The sequence below is a fragment of the Juglans regia genome, chromosome 4 (assembly GCF_001411555.2).
Source record: "Juglans regia cultivar Chandler chromosome 4, Walnut 2.0, whole genome shotgun sequence".
Lineage (NCBI taxonomy): Eukaryota > Viridiplantae > Streptophyta > Magnoliopsida > Fagales > Juglandaceae > Juglans > Juglans regia.
Window position 1 is genome coordinate 33,590,191 of NC_049904.1, and position 26,266 is coordinate 33,616,456.

Here is a 26,266-nt window from a genome sequence, read left to right on the forward strand (position 1 = left end):
AAAAACGAAAACCACGACCCTCAAACAAAACACAGAATTTAAAGCCGTAAAGAAGGGAGGCCTATTTTCTCAAGTCTAACCATTCCTCTTATAGCCTGCGATAATCTGTCACCTTCTCCATATACTTTCTTGGTACCAGCCTCACCATCCCGAGCAAGTGAATCAGCAACTTGGTTGCCTTCACGAAAAATATGAGAAACTGTGAACCTCATTCCGTCGAGACTTTCTAGTAATTGCTCCCAATAGTCCCTCAAATACCACATGCACGTTACATGCGCTTGTGGTCAACCAGTGCACTAATATAGCAGAATCACATTCAATTTCCATCTGATAAAAACCATGCTCTTTATAAACCTTAACACCCCTGGACAAGGCTATTAGTTCAGTAGTATTATTAGTACTAGACCCAAAATAATCCAAAAATGCGGCTCTAACATTCCTTAAATGATCTCTAATCACTCCACCACCACCACAAGTCCCCGGGTTTCCCTTACAGCTACCATCAACATTTAGTTTCATCCACCCCCGACTCAGTTTGGACCATATCATTGTACATATCGGACGATTAACAACATGCTTAATGGGCACGTTTATAGCTGACAAAATAGTTTGATCACTTGATGAAAGACTGCTACACTTAGCCATATTCTCATATATATGGTAAAGCCAAAACTTCACCGAAAACCAGATGGTCTCATCCGATTCAGACGTCGACTCCATTCTCGCTTTGCATCTGTGCAACCACAACCTCCAAGTTATAATATTTACATCAGAACCCTCTTTACCAGCCTTAACCGAGTGCACCACCCCAAGAGCTCTATTTTCTCCGATCATTTCAACAAGAGCATTCTCATCCAAGCATTACCAACCCAAAAATCTTTAACTAAACCCAAGATGTAGAGTTCTTGTTAACTAGCGTCATTAATATATGTACGTATGTGTCGTTTAGGTATTAGAAATTAGTGGCAAATAGTTCTCTGTTTACCAGACTGATCAAATATTAATACTTTCTAATTAAACCAATACTAATCCTGAAATGATCTTTTTATTTTTTTAATTCTTTCAGGGAAGATATATAGCTACGGCCAACAGATCTATTTTGGTTTCTTTTAAGTACACCTGCATGCATGTGGTCCAAGACTCTAAATCGCTCGTACGTGCAGAAACCACATTTAAATGGGTTTATTCGAAATAGGATCTCTTCTCTTAATTAGTTTAGTAGCTCAGAGACTGATATCAATATCATGGCCCAGGTTGCATATATGAAAAATACTGGATTATATAAAGATAAATTTATAAATTGATGCGATTTGATTTGTTACGTTAGTTGGATATAAAGTTATTTTTATTGAAAAATAAATTTAATAAATTATATGAAGTGATATTAATTTTTGAGATTATTTATATATATATATATATATATATTATATATGGCTGATGATCCCTAGCTCTATTCGGACTGGGACACTGCATGGCTGATCAGTCACTGACTAAGTTTAATTATCGTAGTTATCACGAAAGGACTCCTTGAAAACAGAACTCAGTTCTGAGTAGATAAAGTAGCTAGAGGCCGGGAGGAGATATATATAATGTAGGAAAGAGAAATAAACATTTGGGCCACATGGGAATGAAAATCGTGCGGAAGTATCCAAGACGTAACTCTCTTTCACGTGCGTCTTCATGCATGCCAGTGTGAAGATTGAGACCCTTGAGTTAAAGGCACATCTATTTCCTCCTCAATTCGTGCAATATTGATATATAATTTTCTGTAGCAAGAGAAAGATCAGAGAACTCAAGAGCTACAAGCTAGAGGCCGTTTGCTGCCATGACATCCGTTTCTTGCAATGCATGATCCTTGTAATACTAATTAATAGCATGTTCCCATGTACCAAAACCTCCAAAAAATAGGTCACATCCATCAGTTCAAGCTTGTCTTTGAATACTATGCTTGAACGCAACTTTCAGTCAATCCTAGGGCTGTAATCTAATGATCGTGATCTTGGGGTACGGTAGAGAGACAGCTAATTTTATGCATATATAGGGTCATATTGTTCGTGTGGTTTTCTTGAGATTCTACAAAACCAGGCGCATTTCCGGTCTAGGGGACCATATATATATATAGAGAGAGAGGTGGTCCTTACTTGCATGAATATCCACACAAATTTTCTTGAGGAATAAGATTCAGTTCCATTAGCAACCATGCATAGGGAAAAACAACAAAGCTGGTAACTTGCCCCACCATCGATCACATACCGTATTTTGCGATCGACTAGTAATCCTCCACCAATATCTCATGTTCAAGATCAGACACAAAATAATTAATCAGCATAACACTAAGAAAAATAAGTATTTGTGACGGATTATTTGTAATAATAATGACTACTTGTGACGAAAACATATTACTTTTGATAAGAAATAATCATTTTCACAGAAAATAACTTGTCACAAATAAACAGTTTTCTTGTAATGTAAATAGACGAAACAATGAACTAAAGAGTTGGAACCCAATTAACTAGGTTTCTGTTTTTGTTTCCCTACTCCCTTTTCCTCATTTTGCGGAATTAATGTTGTCATGTGGATATCATTTCTAGCTTGGGGACTGATCTTTATGCTCTTCTCCTTGGCCACGATTATATATGAACCCTAGGAGCGAGGATTTGGCGCCCATTAGGAACATTTACAGACATAATGCAAATCAAATGTGGCCACCTTATTCACATGAAATATGCCTTGTCCATACCAATAATATTATTTGGTTCCTATTGCCAAATCGAATGAGTACTCCAATCAAATGATCATGTTAATTTCAAGACATATCATCTATGAGGGAGTGAAGATGAATCTCTGCAATTTTCTGAAAAAAGTATTTGATTGATCATGCATATATATTGAAGTAGAAATAGTGAGTTGAATAATTAATTGCATGGACTAAGGTTCAAGCTCTTGTTTCATACGCTTTACTGCAGGTCAATTCAGTTACCTTCAAATCAGTAGTCTAGCTAGCAGCTCATACCTTTCAATTATTTGAAATCGACTTCGGGTCTCCAAAAATCAATCGACACTCCATGATTACTACCAAAAGCATCTTCCGTACCTCCATTGCAGCATCCCTCTTTTTGGCAAATGGTACATTGGCCACTTGTTAAAGGGATTCGTATGCATTTGCCCTCTTCTAGGTTAGAGTGCTCTGCTTTCACTGTATGAACTGATGGTGACTACATTTTCATTATGTTAGAAATATTCATTCCGATATTTTTAAGATTCAAATTTTAAAATTTATATTTTAAATTAAATTATATCATGTTAATGATATGCGGTATAAAAATTTTCAATTACAACTATTTTTTAGAGAAGAGAGCTGAGTTAACATAAACGACTTCTTTTAAAGAAAATGAGCTTATATTTTATGAAGTTTAACAACGAGAACTTAAAATGAAAAACTTTAGAGAAATAGTTTAATTGCCCAATAAGCAATTGACACGTGGTGATCAAAACGGCCTTCTTACGAGTATGATATATATAGAAAGACAGCATCATCTTTTATTTTAATAAATGGTTTTTAGAGCAGTTGAACGTGGAGGAATGCAAGTTCCCAATTTCATGTTAAGCCAGACGATCTGATCTAGCCACATGTTGGGCCAAAGATATTTACGGAGAGAGCAGAGAGGAAAGCTGAAGCCTAGCCCACATAGTAACCGGAGCCCAATATCCTTCAGTTATTAAAAAGAAGCTGAGAGGGCCCCAATCCCAGTCTTGGCAAGCCTCCATTCAAGGCCCAAGATCGGAAGCGGCTGTTAAACATACCATTCAATTCATTTTTGGATGTAAACTCGACCATTCTGTACAAAAATGTTCATCGACATTCTTCCCTCTCCACCGGAACAAGTACGAATACGGTCTAATACCACCTGATAAACTGATTTGGATAACGAGGAAAACTCGACTGCTTTAGCATCTAACGTGCAGATTGAGCGTAAACGCGCGCCTCGGATTTATGCATTGCACGTAGGACTTCAGCAACAACATTCTAACATGAAAAAATGTCGTGATGCATGGAAGCAATCAAGATTACGCATTTTCACTTTAAACAAATTTCTTCGTAGATGAAGGGAACTAGGGGTTACTGAGAGTTTGGAACCAGAAAGAGTTCCAAAGAATCTGTCAAACAGAAGAGAAGACAACTCGGGAGAGATTTCAATGTTTGAAAAACATATAAAATACCATTCATCAAACAGCATCTTTCAACATAGTTAAACAAAATAAGATGACAGAAACAACAATGAAGCCCTGCAGACTATAGGAGAAGCTTTCTACGGCATTCCCCTGTATGTTCTTCACTTCAACAGGAACGACACAGCATTAAAAACTATATGTTTTTGCACACTGCATATGCAATATGATCCATGATATCTATACCATCTTGAAAGCTAGAAGTAGGTGCCTTCTGGCGGCTGGACAAGCTTCCTGCTGTGTGGTGCTGCCATCTCCTTTTTCAGCTGAGTGAGTATATCCTCCATGGTGTACTCTCGCTGCCAATTTGCAAGAAGTCCAAACTTCTTTGGTTCCACCTGTCCCAGATCAACTATCTTATTGTTACTCTGCATGTACACTATATTTTCTTCAAATAAATGGAATGGTAAATGGATGACAGTTTGGGTTACCGAGGACCAAGTTATTACAGGATAAAAAATTTACCAAATTGTCTCCCACCAGCATACGTATGATGGATCTCTCACCACCAGCCAACCAATAAAACTTTTTATAAGTAAATAAATTCAAAGGATGTGGCTGCTGAGGATAAAACCAGTGCCAAATAGTTGGCAGGGGATCATGGTAGTTGCTGGGCCAAACTGACGGTTTTAATAAACCAATAAAAAGTGGAAACTGAAAAAGCTAAAAAGCTGAAAATCAAACAGTGCAGCAAGACGCCAATAGCGTTTATACCAAATAAAATTTTCTGTGCCCATAAATAAGGTGGTTAAAAGGTAATGGATTCGATCCCACACGGGTTTGTGAGTTGTGTTACCTACTCCCCTAGAAAAGAGAACTAATTACGGCATAAATATCAAATCCACCGCAAGATTGAAAGATCATTTGGCCAGTCAGAAATAAAATATAATGAAAGATCAGTTAAAGCATATGATGGAATTCTCACTTACCACTCCAGTTTCATGGTTCACACAAGTCATATTAATCCGTGAATGAAAACGGACGCTCGGGGGTTTCTCTGGGTAATCCTTATCACAAAACAGCTTCAACTGATAAATTCGACCTTCATGCACAGTCTGACAAATAGAAAGAAAGGTCATTGCACTGACAAGTAGCCCATATCAGGGAAAATAGGAAGAGGAAACACTAAAAAACAAGGCTAACAAGCATAAAATGCTTGTACAAACAGAAAACATAAGCTATTTGACCAGTGGAAGTCAACTGTCTTAAACATCTAAAGTGACGTGCAATTTGTGTTAGTATGTAAACTTGGTAAACTACTACTGCATCACCATTGGGAAAGATAACTTCTTTGAAGATATCACCATATACTCTTTACTGAGCAGCTTCCACTCTTCTTTTTTCCCTTTTAATCATTTCTATTTGTGATATCCAAGTCACTCTAAACATGCTGCGGTGTATGTTCATGAATTATTTTTTTATGGCGGGGGAACCACCCCACAGCAGAGCCCTTAAGACTCACCCATGGAACCTAAACCCCTGGGGAGACTAGCACAGCAACCCACCGCCATGACCTCTCACTTAAATTGCAGTTTGATCCTAGGGGGAATCAAACCTGTGACATGGGGCTCATGCACACGAGTTCACCCTTGCCACTTTTGCTACCCACTCGCTACCTAACCCTATGGCAAGGCTCAAACAGCATCTAAGGAACCCAAGGATCTCGGAAACTCAAATATTTTTTTTGATGGGTAATCAAGAAATTTTATTCATAGAAATAGGCAAAGTCCAAGTACACAGGGAGTATACATGAGAAGCATCTAGTTAGAGGTTACAACCGAACTGGAAACTCAAATATTTAGATTCCACCAACATAATGCAGCAGGATACGACCAAGGCAACTGCTTCAACAGCATTTCAAGTTGCAATAATAAAAAAGGGTAAGCTCTGATTAGTTACGGTCTCCTATCCTTTGCAATGCAGTACCACATAATTCGGGCCTGCAAGTCATTAAGCAACTAAACAAACAAATTCCAATTAGCCAAAACCAGTGACCAATTTCTACGTTCAACATGATTGTCAGCTGATCACTTCAAGTAATGTCCATGTGTGCATGTGCAAACAAACGCAAATTTCATCTTCTAATAAAGTTCAATGTGTCTGTGTAACATGGGGGTGGAGGGATAGGATTTTTATTTATTTTTAATTAATAAGAAGAGGGATAGGAAATAAAAGGCCATTACATTGTGAGGACCAATAACGGTTCCAGTCCAAGAGCGCATGTAGATGTCATCTCCATCATCCATTCCATAGCTTACAGTGCCATCTCCAATACCTTTTTCACCACGTTCGAGTTCCTCCAACAATCTGAAGTTCCGAGGGACTGCATAGAAAACTCAAACATTAAAAAGCCAAAAGTTGCATAGTCAACATTGGTAAAATAGAAAACGAGAATAGGCCTTAGATATCCAACGGCCTACAAACTCAACATTGGAGAATTAATGATTCAGGTACAGATTTCAGAGTAATTAACTCTTCAATGGTTTCCCTTATGACAATGAAAATGTCTCAGAAACTCAGACTGCAATGTCAAGCCAATTACAGCTTCTTTGAACATGATTTATATATCTATAGTTTTGATATTTGATAATTCTAGCCTCTAGGAGTTTTGTATGGGATTTTTATATGCTGCAGTTCGAGCAAAAACCATAACCATTCTCAACATATACTTTCAACCATTACATATAAGATTGCTTCTCAAGCTTCTGTAGATTTGAGCCACACATATGGGCAAACTTCAAATCTTCTCCTTTGTCAATGTTCTCAAAATATATATATTTTGTTATCAGTAAGTAAGAATTTTATTGATGAGAAGGCATAGCCCAAGTACACGGGACATATACAAAAGCAACACCTAGGCATGATTGACTGCTCAAAAATATACTATCAAGTGTTGCATATGAGATTGCTTCTCAAGCTCCGGTAGACTTGAACCATACAAATAGGCAAACTTCAAATCTTCTCCTTTGTCAATGTTCTTGTAATATTGCAAATCAGTCGATTTGAATCATCTGCATGACCATCCATGGCATGTTTTTGTATATAGAAATTAATTTGTATTGCTCATATATTGGACAGCCAAACCTAAGATTTCAACTGTTATACCATTTTTTGATAGGTAAAAAAATGGTACAAAAGTTGAAGTCCTAGCACAAAGGTAGCATGCAATCAGAAATACTGGTGGTGCTCAAGAGCACGTGAATCAAAATAAGGCACAAGATTGCTTGTATTTCATTATAAAGAAATCATCAGTTGAGGTCTTACTAGTGACCAATTCGTTTATTCAGAAATTCTATCTGATTCTTTAGACAGTTGCAATTCTTTAGACAGGTACTGATAGTAGTCATAGGTGTAAATATATATTATGATAAAGTGAAGTTGGTCATCAGAGGCAAGCATTACAAGAAAGCATCCTGCAAGTAGAATCCAATTGATAAAGATATTGATTTCAATGACCACAAGTATCTTGGGCAAATAGTGTCAAGAAGGTACAATCACATATTCACGTCTTTCGAAAAGAGAGAAGCATACTTCAGAAAGTGGCCATTTCAGTTAAGCACACCTTCCATTATTGATGCCGCTAGAAAACAACAATCTCAAATAGATTTTAAAGCAATACACAACCGAGAGAACCCTAAGGAAACCGCCGCCACCCTTGCCGGAGAGTGACCTCTCACCGACGTCACAGACAAAGCCGACGGGCCACGGCGACTTCGCTAAGGGTCGTTTGACGTCGGTCCTGAGGAGAGAGAAACCCCCACGAACCGTGAAAACCCTAAGGAACCAGATCTGCCGCCACCCACCCTTGCCGGCGAGAGACACCATACCATTGTCATAGATAAAGCCGACGGACCTTGGCGACTTCGTTGAGGGCCATCCGGCGTTGGTCCAACCTTCGGTGACCTAGATCTCAATGTATTGTCTCTCAGAGTACTCCAACGATCCTCCTGAAAGTTTTGTTGGTCGTGCCGTCGACTCAGAAGGCTCTGGCGAGTCCTGTGAGCACAATCTCAGTACTACAGCTAGAGTCCAAGACAACTCTGTAGTGCTTGCAGTGAGCACGACCTGGAGTCCAAGACGACTCTGCAGTGCTTGCAGCTTTCAAAGTTAGCCCAACGGATTTCTGATCTGGTTTCTTTGAGATGACTAATGGTTGTTGAAGAATGGGAGTGGGTCAGTATGGGTTCTTCTATGGAGTTGGTTATAGAATCTAAATCCTTTACACTGGTGAAGGAGGGGAGCTTGTTGGGCATTACCGAAAGAAGTCGCAGGGTGATATCTAAGTTGGTTCTGGGTTCAACAACAGTACAATGGCTGACCAAGGCCATGGAAGCGTGCACCAAGGATAAAAAACAAGAATTTTTCTCCACTGTTTGGGAAGGTAGACGCAGTTTCATGGCGCATCGCTGCTCGAATGCTCGAGGACATTATATGGCAATGGAGGAGTATGGTGGTGGTGGGAGGAGAAATTTTATTTTCATTCCTGAAGAGGGGGGTAGTCATTGGAGAAGGATGGGGAGGTGCTGCATCATTTTTCCTTTGGCAAGAAAGGGAGTGATGGCTTGGAAGGACAAGGTGCTGCAAGACATGACTCTGTCAGGGAGTCACATAGCAGACATGTAGGTGACGTGACAGAGAGGGAGAACTTGGAGGTGCCTAAAGACCCACGTACATCCTCGGTGGCGAGGCGATCCTAGGCAGTAGCTCTAAAGACGGGGCATGCTTTGGGGGTTCAGATTGTGGGGGGTCTGCAAATCACACCTCAGAACCATATTTTCGAGATGCACAATTCTTTAAAGGAGATGGAAACCCAACTTGTTGAGTTGAAGGCAGCGATAGCTTTCTTGTCTACGAAAATAGATTGGCTTTCAGCTAGAGGCAACAGGGTGGTAAGAAACAAGATAGGCCTGAATCCTTTAAACTCAGAAAAAGGAAAACGGAAGATTGGACTTGGCCTTGTCCCTATAACCAGATCCAGGAGAGTATGGCGGGTCAAAAGGAAATCAGGGTTATTTGAAGTGGGGTTTACATCGGGTATTGGCGTAGAGACATCAGTAATGGGATGTCATTCGCCTTGTGTAACACAGGATAGACTGATAGTCGGTATTACACCCTTGGTCTCCGAAGAAACTATGGCTCCCTCGTTAGTTGCTGTCACCCAAGAATCTCCAATGGGGACCTCGATACCATTGGAGAGAACTAATGGAGCTATTGGAGAACCAATGGATTTGGCATTGATGTCTTGTGTAGAGGAATGTCTAGAGTCGGGAGTGCAGTTGGATACTGTGTCTGGGGATATTATGGCTCCCATGGTCTCTCTTCCTCCAATAGCGGATTGGATTCTGTCTAAAGTTAACGAGATTCAGCAATTTGTGAGAATTTCACATGGTGGATGTGAAGACCAATTTAAAGAACTAATTACTGCGATCGAGGCAAGCCGCATGCTTGAAACCAAATCAAGTTTCAAGAAAAGCAAGGAGTTATAACGTCTTATTTCGACAATCAACTACAACGCTAAGGGTGGTAGCTCAACTAGAGGGAAGTCTAAAGGGAGGGCATTGTGAAGACAGGAATCAAGGTGTTGGGGTTGATGTTCGGGTAGAGTTTTAGTTCTACGGGAAACAAGGGTTGGGGTCGGGTCTGGTGTATTTTGGGTTTTTTTTTTATGGGCTTTTTGGGTCATTTTGGGCAAGGTGTTTTCTTGTATACATTCAGTGTACTTAGTTTCTCCTTTTGATATATACAATATTTTTACTTATAAAAAACAAAAACAAAAACTCCAGAAAACAGCCCAAGGAAATTTAAATATTTTTTTATAAGTAAGAAGATATTTTATTGATATTGAAATAGGCATAGCCCAAGTACACAAGTATACATGTGATTACACCTAGTTAGGAACTAATAATACAAGGACCAAGGAATGTTAAATATTAAAGCCTTGTATTGGTAAAAAGCTGATTATAGCACTACCCTATCCACAACAAGTTCTCACAAAACTTGATATTGGTCCTGATTTCTTATCACTGCTAAGCAAGCCACTAAAATTGTCATTTTCTCACCAATCTAACTTACAAAAAATACATAGATATATGGACAAACTGCAAACGTTTAACCAAGGCTGACAGAGACATTCATGTTCACCCAATATGGATGTTTTGGGTGCAATTACTCTATATATATATATATATATATATATATATATTACTCTATATTATAGCATCTCTCGCAATCATAAAGCAAGGTCAAAATGGTAAAGACGAGTTTCTCGCACATAAACAGCTTTAATCCTATGCTTATAGTCTTCAATTGGACTCTTTGGAAACATATAAAGCAGAAAAACACTGCAAAAAAATCCCACTAGAGCCTAGAATGGTTGGTAATAGACACTCGAACATTATTATTCTGTTCATATCAGACATATAAAAAAAGAGTAAACACGAACCGTTTATTCACAGAGTACATTCTACATCAAATCAACCAAAAACAAACCCCATGTCAAAATCAGAACACCAGAATCATACAAAAACTCAGAACTAAATAGAATTAGGAACAACTACAAAAACAAGGAACGGGAAATCTGGACTAACTTCAGCGGAAATGAACCAGCTCAAAAGCGTATATATGCAAAATTCAATAATTGGTCCAAACAACGGAAAAAGAGGTAGAAAAATACAAAATACCTCGCAGATATTCATCATGCAATGGTGACAAATTACACACAAATACAACAAATTAAAGCAACGTACGGAGACATACGACTCATATACGAACACCCGTCAAGAATTCTCCATCATAAAATCCATAAACAACAAAAAATATATCAAACCCAGTAGCTGACATCTAAATATATTCAACCAAAGAATTGGATCAGGAAAAATTATGGAAGAAAACGATGACGGTTCAAGGGCTCACCCACGACACTGGATCCTCCTGAGCCTAGCGTCATGGATGACTTGCGAATGGTTAATCTCCGGTCGGTTTGTTAGGATCTGATCAAAGTAGGGGGTGGGGTTTTATCGAGGGGAGAGGGAGAGGAGTCAAGAGGGACTAGCGAGGGGAAGAGAATCTGAAGAAAGAGAGGACGACCAAGGTAAAGGTGGGAATAAAGAGGAAAACCATGAGCTTAATGGGGATAGATAGGTCAAGGAGATGTTGGGTTATGGTAAGGATTTTTAACTTGGTGTTTATTTTCATGAATTGAAAAGAGTTAAAAAGAGATTAGGTGAGAATGAATTGACCCTTTTTTATTTGTATTTATCAAACTTTTATAACTTATCCACTTCGGGCCACTCTTTATTAGCCCATTCCACTGTTATATGGCCCGCCCATTGTAAAAACAAAAAAACAAAAAGTATCGACTTCCACATATCAATCTTTCTAGTCCCAAAAAAAAAGAAAAAAATTATTATTAGAGCTTTTTGGGTATAAAATGCTACTATTTTATTACAATTTTTTTTTTTTTTATATCCATCATTTTAATAAAAATTCACTTAAAAGTTTTAGAACGTATCGATTTTGGTTGCACAATATTCTTTTGTTATTCCATAATTACACTTCAGATTGTAGTGTAGTCTTCTAATTTTTCTCAAAAATAATGATACACATATAATCCTTTATATAATTATATTTTAATTTAGATATATTTATGTAAAGTTATAATACAATAATATTATTATTTTTATAAATTATTTTATAAAAATATTATTAATTTAAAATATAGTTGTGAAAAAAATTGTACGTGTATTATTATTATTTTTTTAATTATAATTTTATTGTCAAAAATAGAATAGAAATAAACACATTAATAGTTAATTTTTCTCATATTATTTTTGTTTTTAAATCGAGGAAACAGTTAAATGGCTAAAATTTGAAAACGATTGAGGGCACTTTAGAATCTAGTGGAAGGCCATCAACTATTTTCTATTGTTTTTTCTCTTAAAATTAAAAAAAAAAAAGTCCTGTTATATAGATTGATGTATTTAACCGACGTAAGTGGATCAAATATATTGGACATATTATCATTTTATAAGAAAAAATATTAGTATGATTCATATATATTGGACATATATATATATTTTTATAAGAAGTAAATTTATATATTTTTTAATTTTTTTAATAATTAAAGATATTTAAAAAATAAAAAATCATTCACAGTAACGTGCATATTTGATTCACCCTACCATTGTCCACTTGAAAGTCCCCACACTGACGATGCTGACCAATTGGGTAAAGGTTCAAATTATCCCCCGTACATTCCACCACCTAACCAGTGCTTACGCCACTCAACGTCTGCCACGTCCATTTGATAACTTCGTCCCCAAGGTTACGAAGCTAAACTGACATCAGCACAAAAAATGATCTCAAACGGACGTTGCGTCCTCAACCAATGGCAATGCAGAACTGGCTTTCAATTAAAATCCTCGTACCCAATGACGGGGTTTGAGTCACCGAAGCAAACTGCGGGTACGAAGAAAAGGAACGCACCGGATTGAGAACTCAAAAGCCCAAGATCAGTCTTTTGCAGAGCACCTAAGAACCCAAACTAGGCGTGGATACTATTCCATTTCTTAACGAACCCAGATGTACATTCCATAGTTTTATCTTCAATTGTGTGTTTTTTTCTTCAACCGGAGCGACGAAGTCAGACCGATTCGCAGCTTGTGCTTGGGGCAATCGATGTAAGTATTACTTCATGCATTTCATTTTTATAAGCAGAACTTCATGCACATAAGGTGTTCGATGGGATTTCTGTTTGTACGGTACATTTTAATTCCGCATGTTTGTTTAGAAATCTGAGGAAACGATAAGTATAGGAAATGGGTTTTAATACTTTTGCTCAGGTTTTTCAGTTTCTGACAATTAGCACTAGGGTGTAGGGTGTATATGTTATTATATACACCACGTCATTGTTTTTCTCTCTGTTTTCCCCCCCCGCCCCCCCGCCCCCCGGTAATTCAGTTTCGTCTTCGCATTTACTGTTGGAACATCTATACTGATGGTCATGGGTTCGTGTTTATTGAAAGAAAACAAAATCAACTAATCGTTTGGTTACACAAATCATCTCATTTCATCTCTAATCTAATCATTACAACTTTTTCAAACTCCCACACAAAATACAATAAAAAATTCAACTTAACAAAAATAATATTAAAAAATAATATTCTATTAATATCTTATCTAACTTTCATCTTATCTCATCTCATCTTATCTCATCTATGTAACCAAATGAGACCTAAGAAGTTATACCATTGATTGGTTGAGCACAATGTGTTTTGTATTTTCGACTTTAAGGATAGTATGAAATTGATGTAGATGAATGGCTAATTTATTCTCTTTGCCATGAACTTGTTCTATCCTCATGCCAAATGCATATTTTTCCAAAGAGATCATTGGAATTACACAAGGTTATATTTCCTGTCGAGAATTAACTTTGGTACAAATATTATTTTGCAGATGTCTTTGTATATTGGTAATCTATCAGCTGAGACTCGGAGAGATGAACTTGAAAATGTTTTCCGAAGGTTTGGGCGCTGCAGTGTACAGCTTAAGAAAGATGGATATGGGTTTGTAGTATTTGACTTCCGTTTGGATGCAGAGAAAGCTTTGAGAGCACTACAGGGCAGGAACATCTGTGGTGAGCCATTGACTCTTACATGGTCTAATAAACAGCCTCGACCATTTCAAAGATTTGGAAGAGGTGCTAGATCACACGAGTCACAACATAGAAGGAATGCTGCGAGAGGAGATTATGCTAGTGTAGAAAGTGGTCCAAATGTTTGGAGAGAGAAAAAACTGGGCATTGGACAACAAGTTACTGATGGTGGAAGGCATAATTCTGCTGACATGCTTGATGATGAGACAGGCTACCATCAAGACAACACAAAAAATATTGAGGAAGAATGCAAATCTTTGCATGATGAAGGTGGTAGTGTCATAGCCAACCAAGTGGACAACGATAGATGGGATGGGCAAGCTTTTGATCCCTCAAATGATGATGGGGTTGAAAATGGAATAGGACTTGACCGGTATGAACCTTATTATGGTTATGACAGAAAAGGCAAAAGTGAGAACCCAAAGATTGAATATGCAGGTGGGTCTCCGGTCTTGAGGAGTTCTCGTGATAATTTAGAGAAGGAGCAGATTGGTGCTGCCGCTTTGAACTATACTAATGATTCTAAACCTCGTCAGACTTGCTATAATTGTGGGGGTTTTGGTCACAAAATGCATAATTGTCCCAAAGAACGTGCCTCAGGAAGAAAGTCCACTAGGTTAGATTGTAGGCAGGATGATGATGTCAATAAAAGTGGCAGAGGCAAAGTAGAGCTGGATAGATTTGGATCCAAATCAAGGGGAAAGCTGCACTCGAGTAGGGATAATATGTCAGCAAGGCAACCCACAAATAGTAGGAGAGCATCTGGTTCAAGATACTATTGGAAGTTGATAAAAAGTGGAAGCTCCCCTGTAACAGAGGAAAGTGATAGGGAGCATAGAAGGGGCCGTGGAGGAAAGAAGAGAAGGAGGGAAATTGGAAGTCCAGCAGAAAGTAATCCAAAGAATGCGCAGAGGTCAATTTTATCTTCTCACCATTCTGAATATACCACATCCAGATCACACTCAACTTTCCAACCATCGAACTCTGTGCCAAAGTCGATTAGATGTAGATCTGCATCTCCTAGAGAAAATTCCTTGTCTTCTAATTCAAAGTCCAGTTCAAGATCACACAATTATGGATCTAGAAGTAGCAATTCTAGGTCGAGCTCAAGCTCGCCAACATCCTTGGCTCTGTCACCATCCTCTCCGAATAAGATGATGTTGAATCTGAAAGGCTCTATTTGTAATTCTACTCCTGAATCCATGGACATTTCAGTTAAACAGGGAAAACCAATAGACAGTATTGCTCGTTTGGAGAATTCTAAACTTGACAAGAAAATGATGATGGTTGATAATGAAAATGTACCATCATCCTCTAAAGTGGAACATGACTTGGAAAAGGACCATCCCTTGGAGAGGGATGACAATGGCAACCATATTGTGTCTGGATCATCATATGAAGCAACAAATCCTAGTGCATTGCTGTCGGATAAAGGTGCTCTTACTGCTGGGTGTTCAGCTACCGAGAGTTTGGGAGAGATGGTGGAATTTCAAAATTCTGGTGCATCAGAAATGGAGCATATGCTGGCTCTAATCGAGAAATCAGATTCAAAAACGTTTGCCAATTCCCAGAAGGGCTGTAGCATATCCTCAGAAGAGATGTACATGGTTCTGAAGCATTATGGCCTTGAAGTCCCAGAAGAAAATGAAAGGCATCCATCCATAGAGGCATACTTTGGTTCTGCTCGCTTATGGCCTTGGGGAATCATCTACTACAGGAGCATGAAAAAGGGGCCTATTTCCGTTGAGAACTATGCCAGGCGGGTTGCTCAGAATAAAGAATTTGGTATTGTAGACAAGTATATCAGAAGCAGCAGTGGATGGGGAGAAATGGATAAAGACAACTCTTGAATGCTTTTATCAGTTAATAATGCTGAGTTAATTTTTGTCCTTGTAGACCCTGAGATCTATCTGCATTTAATAACAATTTTGGGGTTCACTTGCGATATTTCTAGCAGATCCTTCAATTAGGGGTTTAAACAGGTAAATTTCCAGAATATGTTCCAAATGATTATAGACTATAGTCCTAATGTCCTGTACTGACATGTTGGAACTCATATGACTTTGATGTAGTTTTCTTTTTCAAAAGATGCATATAATGCTAGCTGTATGTTAGAATTTGAGTAGCAATACAAAACTTTGGAAGGACAAACACTTGGGAATTTTTTTGGTCCTGATTTTTGAAGGCTTCATTTGGTCCTGATTTTCGGAGGCTCATGCAAATTTTATGTTGCATACATAGACGAGTATGTGTATGTTTGAGCCTTATTGTTCAGTCTTGTCAATAACAATTTTGCACTTTGCTTTGATAATTTGTTCCGAAGAAGTTCCAAGATATGCCTGGAGTTTGCTTCCTACCCCCTCCCACCCAGGAAAAAAAAAAGTGTTTGGATGTTGTTGCATGATATATGGTTGCTGTAAATAATTTTGCTGCAAGAACATGTACCTTAACCTTTGTTGACATTATCATAGATAAGAACAGTTAACTTGGAACCTAATTCGTCACATATGTGTTTGCTGATTGGCATGGTATACGTCTACTGTGCCATTTGAGATGTTTGTGTTTGTACACGTGTGGGAGTGAGAGATTGGCACAATGTACTGATGCATGAAGCTGATTAGGGGAAGGAATTGTATGCAGCCAAAGATGTTTACTAGTTATAAATGTTGGGTTTGAACTTTGAAATCGATGTCTTTCTAATGTGCGTGTGTGTGTGAGAGAGAGATAGAGAGAGAGACAGAGGCAGAGACAGAGAGAGAGAGAGACAGAGACAGAGACAGAGAGAGACAGAGACAGAGACAGAGACAGAGAGGTAGGATGTTGAGACCTCAAAGTTTTGTCAGAGATAATTCCAGTTCATCATAGATGTCCTTTTTGGCTCTAGTTCTGGGATGTAGATAAATGCTTGCCTTGGAAACTTATTGGATTAATGATGTTTATAATATATTTTGATTATTTGCCTGCATGCAAAATAATCATGACCGATAGAACAGTCTTGTAAGAGAGAATCGAGCTTTTTGATTAAAAAAAAATGCATACCCCATCTCATAAATTTGGGCACAATTAAAGTTAACCAAAAGTGACTTACTTTTGGTGGACACATGCCGTTGCCTCAACGGTCCAACATGCCAATATTTCAATAGGATAGGTGTCTACAAATGATAATTTCTCTGATATGAATCTATTTAATGAGGTGTGTATTGCATGCACCTCAAAGAAGGCATGGAGTCATTGCTCTGGGTGTTTCCACTGGGGCCCCTTCTTAAGATTTCTGCTCACCTTCTTCAAAGAAGAGAGTTGTCATGTGGTCAAGGGCTCCACATACCTAATAACTTTGATTTGACTCAGAGGCCAAATTCTTGAGCAGAAACAGTTTTAGCCTGTCCTGAAATTGTTAGTTTTATTTTCTAAATGCAAAATTAACTGAGCTCCACATGGATCTGTTCGACCCAATCTATAGATCTCCATCCACATCTTCTGCAAACCTGAAAGAAAATACTTAGCAGAAACAGTAGGGAAATACAAAGCCTTTGTCTAATGGTTTGAATGTTAAAATCGACTAATGCATGCACACGCTCCTTTTTTTTTATCGGTTAACAAGATTTTTATTAGTCAAAAGAATAGGTAAAGAGCTCAAGTACACGGACATATACAAGAGCATCGCCTATGTGTGATGTTCTAGTGACACATGCACACACCTGGTTTCGAGAGAATTTCCAGCTTCACAAGGTATGTGTGCCTCGATTATGTACAACTATAGATGAGTATGGATCAATTTTCAAGTTGTTCTTGTGTTGAGATAGTGTATTGATTTCAGTAATGTGGATTGCTGTGCGACTCTAGGTATGGCATATTTCATAAAATCCTTTTGTTAAGAAATGTTGATAAATATGAGCACCACCACACTCCCTTCAGAAACAAGGAAGAAACGACACTATAGAACATTCTTTTTTTCTAATTAGCTTGAGATCTCCATTATTTAAAAAATAATTCCTTAAGCTTTACTCAGAGCTTTTCAGTTGTAACTGTTGCATTCACAGTAACTGTTTTTATGAGAAAGTTGATAAAAATTTTATTTGTTTAAATATTACGGCTATAAGATTGCAAAAATTGATCATTTTTACTGCTTGTATCAGATATTCTACAATATTGTAGGTGTAGAAGTTCTAGACTGTAATTTGCTCATAAAATCTTCCTCTCCTCCAATCCCTCCTCCGTTTTTGTTGGCAACAAATTTTCCTATGAATGAAGTATTAATTTCTAGAATAGGTACTTCAAGTCAACCTGAGTTGTCATGTACTGAATGTCATCACATCAGGATTTATGTCATTTAAACCATGCCATTAATGGAGATGCTCCTAAATTATGCTAGTCTTTGAATTTAGGTTCTGATTTTTTTTTTTTTTTTTACATTTATTGAAGAGTCTTGTATGTAGCATCCTCAAGTAACAAGTGATGTTATTTTAATTAAGGAGAATATGGTGTGACTTCTTTTCAGTTGCAGGAAGGTACGGTGGTTTTTTTTTCTTAATTTTCAAATAATAATTTAAACCACCATCAAATATGCCTTTTAACCACCCAAAACTGTCATTGATCTTAGTTACAGGTCCTTTTCTCATCAGCGTTGCCATTGCACTATTATTTGAGATCCAATGCTTCTGTTGGTCGGTTAAGCATTCAATTTCAAGTCCAGTTTAAGGCTACATATAAGGTATGTTTTTTGTTCATTGCTTTAGAAGAACGAAATTTCTGTTCTCAATCTTGATCCTTAACCCATATTCTAACGTCATGTGCTAAAACTAATTGATAAAAAGTCCCGCACATCAACATCACACGATGAACATATGCTTTCCTTTGATCTGTATATCCATTATTTTTGGTTAGAACCTATATTGAACAGTTGCTTGGATAACTGACCTTTCGAAAGTTGATCCTGAGTTTGTTACTTCGGACGATGACTGAATTCTATCATTAATGATTCTTCTTTCAACCCCATCGCTAAGAGCCACCCAGTAGTTGTCTTCAGCTATTCTCATGTCTGACATCCAACTAATGCAATTGTGGGACCTCTCTCTCTGTCTCTCTCATGTGGAAATAGCAGAATTCTTTTCATTTGATACTTGTCAAGCATATTTCAGCACCACGCAAGAGCATTAATGGAACAATCCACTAGTCTCTCATGTGGGCTGTGGTATATGTACTTATAATGTTACGAACAATTTCCATTATATAAGTTTTATTTTTATTTTTAAATTTAAATTTTGAAATTTAAATTTTACAATCTCCAACATATTAATAACCGACACGTGAGATTCCCCATCTTTCTTGTTTTTTTTTTAGAAATCTTATCTTAAATTTTATGTATATAGAGTAGGCCAAGGTCATCAGCATGTAGATTCCCCATGCATTTTAGATTTTAATGTAAAGTTTTACACTATCTATGAGAGAGAGGGAGGAGGGAGGAGGGAGGTGCATGTGTTTGAATTAAGGAAAGCGTTGGAGGAAAAAGGAAAAAACAGAGAAGGACAATTGAATATGCAGAACGAACATGGGAAGAGGCTAAAGAGGTTACCAAAAATAGTGGATGGCCAACCGAAAAATAGCATTTAGTGGGGAATTAAATTTGTATTTATCATCTGACGTAACATCCTCATAATTCTCAACTGTATCAATTACTCGTGCATTTATTTGGTTTTAATGGTCTCTCTATCTATCTTTTTTCAATGCTCGAACTACCCCAACCCAACTCTTCTTGCTTGATTTGCTTAATTACCTTCCCTTCCTATTAATTTCCTTTCACCTGTCTGTAAAATTCACTCCTTTTAGCACACACGTTTCGATTTTAATGGTGTTAGTATGTTATATAAACAAGTTGATTAGTCGCCACTTTCTAGATTGCTTTTAACTGAAACTCTCGACTTGATGCCTTAACTGGGAAATTTTGCCTACTTTCTTCCCTCTTCTTTCACTTTCGCAGCAAACATCTCTCACTATCACGATGCTCAGAATAAGAGTGGAGATTTTAAGCTGTTTTTCATCCTTATGAGGAGGATGACAAGTGGTAAATCTCAAATTCGTCTCCATTCCGTATTAGATCTCATTCTGGCCGTATTATTTACTAGACAGTGATAACTAACACTGGACTGGGGACTGATATTGTTGGTCAACCGACTTGTACTGAACCTAACTCGTTGATATACCGATTGGCTTGATGTTTGCATCCTAGCCTTGTGATCTTCTCTTGGACGGACGAGATGGTTCATTTGAATGGGGCCCTGCAAATGACCCCACGGGGGCCAGTGCTCTGAAGATATGCAAGTAGCAACACAGGGTTGTCTGGATTTAGGGACAATTGTCAACGTGGGCCCAAACACACACCGTTCTACCTTGCTACCTGCTCTCAACTTCTTGATGTACCAGAAAATCCACTGCACCTCAAGAGTTTACCTTTACCCTCGAGGGCAACTCACAGATCTTGCATTTTCACCACCTAACAATTTGGACGTGGCATTTTTTGTTTTTAAAGGATGATATTCATCGTATTTTTTTTAATAAATATCTGTTTATTATAATATCAAACCCCTAATAATAATTAAAAAGATAGTAATGACAGGAAAAAAAAAACACACACACACACACGGGAAATGAAAGGAGAAAGATAAATATTACCTAACATTTTGATAAAGAAAAATTTGGGCAGCTAAAGCTAAACTCGTTTACATCGTCTTCTGCTGAACCCAAAAAGAAAGTTGAAACGGAGACACTCACTCGTAGCACTAAGACGTAGGCCCCTGATTGCCCATGTTCCTATTCTCTAGAATTAAGATAAGAAAATAATGAAAAAAAGGTAGTGATATTCGCGCTCCACTTTTATAAGGAGGGTCTCCAGATCCCACCTTTTTTATAATACCAGGATTAGGAATAATCTTCCTCAAATATTGGTATGGGATGGAGCTAAAAATGGAGCGCAGATAGCGCTGCCTTCTCAAAGACAAAAAGAGAGTCGAAAACAAAAGACCTTAGACTAGAGAAGGCTAAACTAGAAGTCCTAGTCCCTTTTATGGGAATTTAGAGAGGCCGTAGCCCTTTTAACTCTTCCCTGTCTTCATGTTGGAGCTGCTGGTGTCCTGAAGAAAGTCCAGCAAAACGGTGCTCTTGCACTTGGGGCATTTGGGATCGTCCTCCGACAGCATCACGTACATGAGGCATCGTGGACAACCCACTAGCACCATGGACGTCGCCTCAGGGCTGTTGGGGTATCGGAGAGACTCGTCCTGGTTGAGCTCTGATGACACGCACGAGCTTGGTGGGGATGTCGGCGACACCGTGGCCGAGCGGCTCGGCGACTCCACTCGTGGGTTGGGTCTAGGTGGTGACAGGTTCAGCTTCAATTCCAGCTTTGGACCGCTTCCACTTCTGCGACTCATCTTTCTGCGTCTACTTTCTGAAAATATGCCTCACCCTGCCTACAAAAAAGCACCAAAAAGAAACAAAGCTGATTCAATAACGAAAAAGGAAGCAGTTTCATGGAAAATAATTGCACACACAAAGCACGTAACTTGAAAATGAATTTCAAAGAACAGGGGTGTTACAAGAAGGTGGTCACTTGGTATACCTTAAGGTTGAAGAACTAATGGAACTATTGTGCCAATCCTAAGGGCTCGGCCAATTACAGCTGAGGCTGAGTATAGAGTGATAGGGATAGGAATAGGAGAGAGAGGAAGGGCTGAAGGGAGGCTAGATAGGAACCGTGACCAGCTCCGGCACCAATCAACCTGGTTTTTCTGCTGGTCAATATGGAACTCCAAGACCCAATATATATAAGGGAGGCGAAGGGAGAGCGAAGGGTTATCTTTAAAGCTTAATTTAATTGTGGGTGAGAGACGGAGGTTTTAGGTAGAGAGAGAGAGATGGAATTGAATTGAATTGAAGTATTGGGTAGAAGAAGGTGTAATTGAGGCCAGGAAATGTATTAATTGTAGGAAAAATCCCAACAAGAAGTAATGCAGGAAGAGGGAAATTGCAGTAAATATTGCAATTACAAAGTGCAGTGAGGCTTTCCCTCATTCATTGCTTTGGGGTCGGCGGTGTTTCGAGGATTTGTGAGGCAGCAGAGAATGCAGCGAAGGCAAAACCAACGGCTTTTAAAGCCTAAACCCATCTTCTAAAACCCAACCCCACCTTCAACTGTGCTTGGAGGTTAAGCTGGACATAATTATTTATGAATAATAGTGAATTATGTGGAGTCAATTTAAATTAAATTTAAAATATATTTAGATGTTAAGATGAATTTAATATATTTTTTAAAAAATTAAAAAAATTATAAATCTCACGTGTAAAAATATATTAAATTAAAAAAATTATGAGTTATACGTATAAGAAGGTTTTGAAATAAAATAAATTTAATAATTTAATAATTAAATATTAAATTTAATTTAAAATTAGACTTAACTCAATATTACCACCAAACACAACCTAAATGTTAAGAAAATAATGGGACAACTATTTAAATGAATATCCATGCAAAATTAAAAAGTGTAACCGCAAAACATAAAGTTGAACATCCAACGTCAACTCAGGTTAATGTTACTGTTCGTAGAAATTTAATAGCAAACCACAGAAATCAAATAAAAAAATTAAAAAAAAAAAACCCACAAATCAAATGTAACATCAGTTTCAACATTTCTTTTTCCTGACCCACACGTACTTCATCTAGATGCGCCAGATGAGAGAAGGTGGTCCCTGCCAATCCTCATGGATAAACGCTCAGATGGAGCAGAAATGCTCAGCTGCTGAACCTCTCCCGCGTTTCAGCAAGAACAGAGGTGGGCATAAGGTTTCGTTGGTTTATCCAATTATTTCTATCTCATTTCATTTAATTATTATAATTTTTTTAAATTCTTATATAAATCTATAAAAAAAAAATACAGATTTCTCACACTATTCATAATATAATCAAATTTCATATGAAAGAAGTGATACTGTTATAAAGAAATTTTATTAAAATAAATTTATAAATTGATATGACTTTATATAATACGTTAGATTTATTTTATAATAAAATAATTTTACAATTTAACCTATTACATCATAAAATATAAAATCACGTTAATTTGTAGGTGTAGTTGTATATTACTTGATGGCTAAAACATTTATTTTACAATAATTCCGTCTGATAAAAGCTATATCCAGGGTGAAATACGCAATATTCATTTAGCATAAATATACTGCGGCGAGAAATTAAGGCACATTCACATCCACGGGTATTGTTTCAGTCACAAAGCCTGAAAATATTAATTTGCTTGGCATCATTGGACCCATGCTCTAATAATGGTTTACAGCTTACTATACGCTGCCAGTTGAGTTTTATAAACAAAATCAAACATCTTTTCAGACTACAAACTGCAGCAATTTGAGTTCACTCCCTCCAGTCATCTTAGCAGCTTGTACCACGCAACTCAATAACTGGTGCATATTCACCTTTCCATTTTTGTTTGTAGATTACATGAATATAGTCTAGCTTGATAGGAATTTCCTAAAGTTCTTGACTAAATATTAAGGCTTAAAAGTGAGAGAAAATAGACTCCATAGTATATATCGCCACCTAAAGTGAATTTTTTTTTTTTAAGAAAAATTATCATCATTCATTCATTAGAGAAACTTACATACAGGACTTGATACATTCTGGAATGTCCACATATCAAATATGACATCATAAACCAAAATAATGTATTTGGAGTTCCACCAGTACACTATTTCCTTTTGTGATTGGTCTGGTCTTCACTATTGTTGATATTCTTTACAGTTAAACGTTCAAGAGACAACACACTCTGCCTAAACAGAGACTCAACATCACCCTTCATAGAAAGAGATGATTCAATCTCTACAGACAAACATCTGAGAGATGAACTTTTTTTTTTTTTAATTAACAATAAGGAAATAAAAAAAGAAAGCAGTAAGTAAGATATATGCAAAATAGACTCCACAATATATATGGCTACCTGAGTGAATTTACCGAACATCATTAAATGCTTAATAAATTATATAGATCGGATTAATATATATCATATAAGTTAGTCTTACACTACTCCGATCCTATCTTACACCCATTTGATATCGTATAATGATAAGAATAACTATTTGTCAAATTTAGCTCTTTTTCTTGTTCATGGTTTACACCAACATTGACATTTTTAATGTTGTAGAATTAAAATACCCTTCTAAGGGAATCAATTCCCCACTAACTAAGCAGTGTCTTTGTTAAGATTTGATGAATTAATGAACAACTGGTTGTTTGGTTATTTCTAATAAATAGTAAGCTGTCTTCAGTGGTTAGTGGGTATAGATAATGTTGGGGCTTTTATGAGCGCCACCAAAGGTTGAGCTCCTTCATTATTCTACATCTTATTTCAAGTCAGTCTTGGATAAGCACGTATTAATATAAGCCATCTATACAATACAACAATAATTATAATGCCTTTTTTTATTATTATTTAAAATTCCAAATATTTTCAGAGTTATTCTATTATCAAGCTTCTACACCACAAACTACTATTTACATGACATAATTTGATTTGAAAGATAAATTTTAAAATTTAATTTGATAATTAGTTGCTAATGATCTTCGGCACATGTCATGATTTATAAATCCAAATGAAAATAAAAGGTCTTCACTTTTTCTAGTGCCGTCGATGACTCTAGGCTGATCTGGTCGATTCATTTGAGCTCTGGAAATGCTTTACTCGTGGATTTATCTGTGACATGGAGGACTAGGCAATCGAAGTACTTCCATGTTCCACAGCTTGCATTGGCCTAAGCTGATTTGCCTACAAATCATGCTTAGTCTGAGCTCAACCTGAATCATGTACAACACCATGCATGCATGTAATAATCTCGCTATCTAGGTGAATCATAATTTTAAGTCTTAATTGGGGTTAAAATAAAGTCAGGATTCCTAGTGAGAAACCACTACATATTAATTTTTCCAAAGCTCGAATTATAAAGAAAAGTAATTTATAATAGACAGTCGATGTTGGACTTGGAGATTTTAAAATTTCCCATCCTCCTCTATTATTCCGCTCATGGGATCCAATTAGTTCTACATTTAAAGCACAACTTGGTGTATTAATGATGCATCACATGCCTCTGCCGAGCTTATATTTTAAGAGATCAAATATTATAGTCACAAAGAGATTTTATTAAAATAAATTCATAAATTCTTATGATTTTATATATTACGTCGTTAGATCTACTTTATAATAAAAGTAGTTTTATAATCTAACATACTATATCAAACTACATCAATTTATAAATTTACTTTTAAAAGATGGCTAAAACATTTCTCATGTTTTAAATTAAATTATCTCTCAATATTAAGATTAGAAATCATTAGAACCATCGTAAACCACACGACTACTACCCTCCATGCGATGAATAATCCCGTTGACAATCCTCACAATCTTGTATTAAATATAGTGTTTTTACAATTTCCTTCGTTAAAATTTATAAAACTTTTAATTTAGGGAATTACATGAACAGTTAGGCTTTAATTATGAATGGGCAAAATAATATTTTTTTCAGTTTGTAAAAAAAAAAATGTTGTTAGATTGTAGATTTGTTATAAATATTTAAAGTAATACTACATACAATTGTGGAGTGCGTAAACTACGCTTTGAAAAAGAGTAGGACTCATTATTAAAAAATTAAATATTTATAATGCATAATATCCTTTTATTTTGTTGAAGAAAAAAGAAAAGGGAATTATGATCAGCACGTACTATACACATATATTCAATAAAATGGCAGGCTACGAAGCCTCAATTAATTCTCTTCTGAATTTAACGCCTCCAAATTGTCCATTGAACCCTCTGAAAGGACGTGTATAAATGCACCTGATGCATAAAAGCAGTGAAAATAAATTCCCTTCCCTGAATGCATGTCTTCGATCCCAACTCCCAATTCTCTTTTGAAGTTACTCCCTTTTAGTACATCAATAATGTGACAAAACTCTCTCTCTCTCTTTTATTTATTTATTTATTTATTTTTACAAAAAATCTATTTAACCTCCTACTATTCATACAACCTCCACATTCCACATTATTTTTAATTTTTATTATTTTTTTCTTTTATTAAATATTTATTAAATAAATAATGAATAAAAAATTTAAAATAATTTAAAAAGAATAAACTCAAAAAAAAAAATTTAAAAAAATATAAAAAAGTATAGAGTGTGGAATGTGGTAAAAGTTGTGTAGTAAAGCTCAAAAAGGTTCCAGCCTCAGGGCCGCTGCCTGTCTGCTGACTGCCTCTATTGTGAATATACTATAAATTTATAACCATTGTACATTGGATTGGGATGCATGCAATATATTACGTACTCATTAA

At 36.8% G+C, this 26,266-nt stretch overlaps 3 protein-coding genes across 3 annotated transcripts; 1 reads left to right on the forward strand and 2 right to left on the reverse strand.

The window, feature by feature from the left end:
- Positions 1–4,186: 4,186 nt before the first annotated feature.
- On the reverse strand, positions 4,187–11,460 carry LOC109013548 (ubiquitin-conjugating enzyme E2 variant 1D). Its single transcript, XM_018995687.2, has 4 exons — positions 11,143–11,460; positions 6,414–6,553; positions 5,160–5,285; positions 4,187–4,568 (listed from the first exon to the last, which is right to left on the reverse strand). The coding sequence occupies exons 1-4, from the start codon at positions 11,174–11,176 to the stop codon at positions 4,428–4,430; spliced, it is 441 nt and encodes a 146-aa protein (XP_018851232.1). The 5' UTR covers positions 11,177–11,460; the 3' UTR covers positions 4,187–4,427.
- Positions 11,461–12,560: 1,100 nt separating this feature from the next.
- Positions 12,561–15,827, forward strand: LOC109013549 (serine-arginine protein 55-like). The gene is made up of 2 exons (XM_018995688.2): positions 12,561–12,908; positions 13,684–15,827. The coding sequence occupies exon 2, from the start codon at positions 13,684–13,686 to the stop codon at positions 15,730–15,732; it is 2,049 nt and encodes a 682-aa protein (XP_018851233.2). The 5' UTR covers positions 12,561–12,908; the 3' UTR covers positions 15,733–15,827.
- A 4,705-nt stretch (positions 15,828–20,532) lies between these two features.
- LOC109013598 lies at positions 20,533–21,967 on the reverse strand. Its single transcript, XM_018995740.2, has 2 exons — positions 21,498–21,967; positions 20,533–21,348 (listed from the first exon to the last, which is right to left on the reverse strand). The coding sequence occupies exon 2, from the start codon at positions 21,307–21,309 to the stop codon at positions 20,971–20,973; it is 339 nt and encodes a 112-aa protein (XP_018851285.1). The 5' UTR covers positions 21,310–21,348; positions 21,498–21,967; the 3' UTR covers positions 20,533–20,970.
- Positions 21,968–26,266: the final 4,299 nt, after the last annotated feature.